Below are 3,255 nucleotides of genomic sequence, written 5' to 3'. Positions count from 1 at the left end.
TTTTTAAATTGAATTTCATCGTCAATATCATTTGTTCTTCTAGTAAGTGACATGATAAGTTACATGCTGCCAAGAAAGATAAAATTCTCCATTTATTAGAGATTGATGAACTTGAAACTGGTACAGGAACAAATCAAATTGGTACTTTGAGACGAGCAGGTGATACTCGATCGAGTTCTCATTTCTCTTTTGTTTGCAGTTTGATGAATATGTATGGTGCAACGTTGACTGTTTTACAAAAAGTTATTGTTGATGGATCAACTTATTTTCAGCATGGTGATGCAGATAGTGGTTACAATACCTTGACCTTATTTGAGTTTGTATTGATCTTGCATTTGATGAAAGATATTATGGGAATAACTGATATTCTTTGTCAAGCCTTACAAAAGCAGTCTCAAGACATAGTTAATGCTGTGCAACTAGTTCATTCTACAAAAACACTTATCCAAAGCATGAGAGATGATAGATGGGAGGAATTATTAAAAAATGTGAAATCATTTTGTGAACAACATGATATTCTAATTCCTGATTTAACTGCTTCTTATGTTGCAAGGCAAGGACGCTCGCATCACCAAAAAGATCTTATTACAGTTGAGCATTATTTTAGAGTGGAGATATTTCAAGCAATGGATCTACTAAGTCTGAGCTCTACTCTCATGCCTAAGGATGCTTACAAAAATTTTGATATTGCTAAGATTTCTACTCTTGTTGACAGCTACTATCCCGAAGACTTTACTGAATAAGATAAGATTAATTTGCCTTTTCAACTTCAGCATTTTATTCTTGATGCTCGTCAGCATCCAGAAATGAAGAATTTGTCAACTATTCATGAACTGTGTAGATGTTTAGCATAAATAAAAAAGTCAAAAGTGTATTACTTGATTGATAGATTGATTCGTCTGATATTAACTCTTCTAGTTTCTACAGCTACTACAGAGCAATCATTTTCAGCAATCAAAATAATAAAGATAAGGTTAAGAAACAAGATGGAGGACAACTTTTTCGCGGATAGTTTGGTTATTTACATTGAGAAAGAAATTATTGAAAAGTTTAGTTCTGATTCAATTATTAAGGATTTCAAGTCACTAAAGACTCGAAGAGTACCATTATAAACAATTTTATATTTTTTATCTGTAGAATTAGTTATTTATTATCTTATTAGTAACAAACTTAAAGAATAATTATATTTATAAATTTTATTTTAATATAAATATTATTATTAAATTTTTATGTTTAATTTTTGGCCCCCCAAAATTTTGTTTCAAGCTCTGCCACTGACGGCAAGAATCGGGACCAGGATAGTCAAGCGAATTTTCGTTGACACGGGTGCCGACTCGAACATTATGTTTAGAAATGTCTTCAATGCCCTTGGACTCCAGGAGACCGACCTCAAGACCCACCAACACGGAGTCATTGGTCTCAGAGACAACTATATTAAACCTGATGGAGTAGTCACGCTCCCGGTTTGAGTGGGGACAGATGAGGGAAAAAAGTCGGTGATGGCGGAGTTCGTCGTATTGAGGAACTCCAAGGACTACAACGTTATTCTGGGGAGGAAGACGATAAACGAGCTCTCTGCGGTGATAAGCACCAAGTTCTTGGTCATGAAGTTTGTTACAGAAAGTGGGTCCGTCAGATCCCTCAGGGGAGACCTAGAGATAGTTGTTGCTTGCGACAATGCCAGTTTGTCATTGAGGAGAAAATCAAAAGAAGCATCCGGGGTCTTCCTAGTTGACCTCAACACAAGGATAGACGACAAGCTGAGGCCGGAGCCCCTGTAGACCTTGAAAAAGTTCAAGTAGGGGACACGGAGGAGAAATTCACTTTTGTGAATAGAAACCTCCCATACAGTTTAAAAGAACCCCTCATGGAAGCCCTCAGGGTGAATGGAGATCTGTTCGCTTGGACCCCAACCGATATGCCTGGGGTCGACCCTAACTTCATGTCCCATTGGCTCGCCACAGACCCAAACATCAAGCCCGTCGCCCAAAGACAAAGAAAGATATCCCAGGAGAGAGCTAAGGAGGTAGCTAAGTAGACGGCTGACCTGTTGGAAGTAGGGTTCATTAGGAAAATTGAGTACTCGAACTGGCTGTCGAATGTGGTTCTTGTCAAAAAAGCTAATGGGAAATGGAGGATGTGTGTCGATTATTCCGACCTCAACAAGGCGTGTCCCAAAGACTCCTTTCCCCTCCCGAACATCGATGCCCTGGTCGATTGGTGCACGAAATTGTGATCACTACAACTTCGCACAACTAACCAGCAAGTGCACTGGGTCGTCCAAGTAATAAACCTTACGCGAGTAAGGGTCGATCCCACGGAGATTGTTGGTATGAAGCAAGCTATGGTCACCTTGTAAATCTTAGTTAGGCAGACTCAAATGGGTATGGGTGATATACGAATAAAACATAAAGATAAAGATAGAGATACTTATGCAATTCATTGGTGAGAGCTTCAGATAAGCGAATGGAGATGCTTGGTCCCTTCCGTCTCTCTGCTTTCCTACTGTCTTCATCCAATCCTTCTTACTCCTTTCCATGGCAAGCTTATGCAAGGGTTTCACCGTTGTCAGTGGCTACCTCCCATCCTCTCAGTGGAAATGTTCAACGCACCCTGTCACGGCACGGCTATCCATCTGTCGATTCTCAATCAGGCCGGAATAGAATCCAATGATTCTTTTGCGTCTGTCACTAACGCCCCGCCCTCAGGAGTTTGAAGCACGTCACAGTCATTCAATCATTGAATCCTACTCAGAATACCACAGACAAGGTTAGACCTTCCGGATTCTCTTGAATGCCGCCATCAGTTCTTGCCTATACCACGAAGACTCTGATCTCACGGAATGGCTGGCTCGGTTGTCAGGCGAGCGCTCGGTTGTCAGGCGATCAACCATGCATCGTGTATCAGGAATCCAAGAGATATTCACCTAATCTAAGGTAGAACGGAGGTGGTTGTCAGTCACACGTTCATAGGTGAGAATGATGATGAGTGTCACGGATCATCACATTCATCAAGTTGAAGAACAAGTGATATCTTGGAACAAGAACAAGCGGAATTGAATAGAAGAACAATAGTAATTGCATTAATACTCGAGGTACAGCAGAGCTCCACACCTTAATCTATGGTGTGTAGAAACTCCACCGTTGAAAATACATAAGAACAAGGTCTAGGCATGGCCGAGAGGCCAGCCTCCAGTGATCAAAAGATTCAAAGATCTCAAGATGAAAAATACAATAGTAAAAGGTCCTACTTATA

The 3,255-nt window shown here is 40.4% G+C and overlaps 1 protein-coding gene across 1 annotated transcript; it reads left to right on the top strand.

Annotated features, from left to right (window-relative positions):
- The first annotated feature begins 209 nt into the window (after nt 1-209).
- On the top strand, nt 210-743 carry LOC130949770 (uncharacterized). Its single transcript, XM_057878407.1, has one exon. It carries the CDS (start codon nt 210-212, stop codon nt 741-743), a length of 534 nt encoding a protein of 177 aa, XP_057734390.1.
- The last annotated feature ends 2,512 nt before the right edge of the window (nt 744-3,255 follow it).

Source organism: Arachis stenosperma, chromosome 9 (assembly GCF_014773155.1).
Source record: "Arachis stenosperma cultivar V10309 chromosome 9, arast.V10309.gnm1.PFL2, whole genome shotgun sequence".
Taxonomy (NCBI): Eukaryota; Viridiplantae; Streptophyta; class Magnoliopsida; order Fabales; family Fabaceae; genus Arachis; species Arachis stenosperma.
The sequence above is the reverse complement of the archived record's forward strand: the minus strand, read 5'-3'. Positions and strand labels throughout refer to the sequence as shown.

What these genes read in the sequence shown, in the direction of transcription:
- LOC130949770 (XM_057878407.1), top strand. Translation starts at nt 210, where the DNA reads ATGTATGGTGCAACGTTGACTGTTTTACAAAAAGTTATTGTTGATGGA.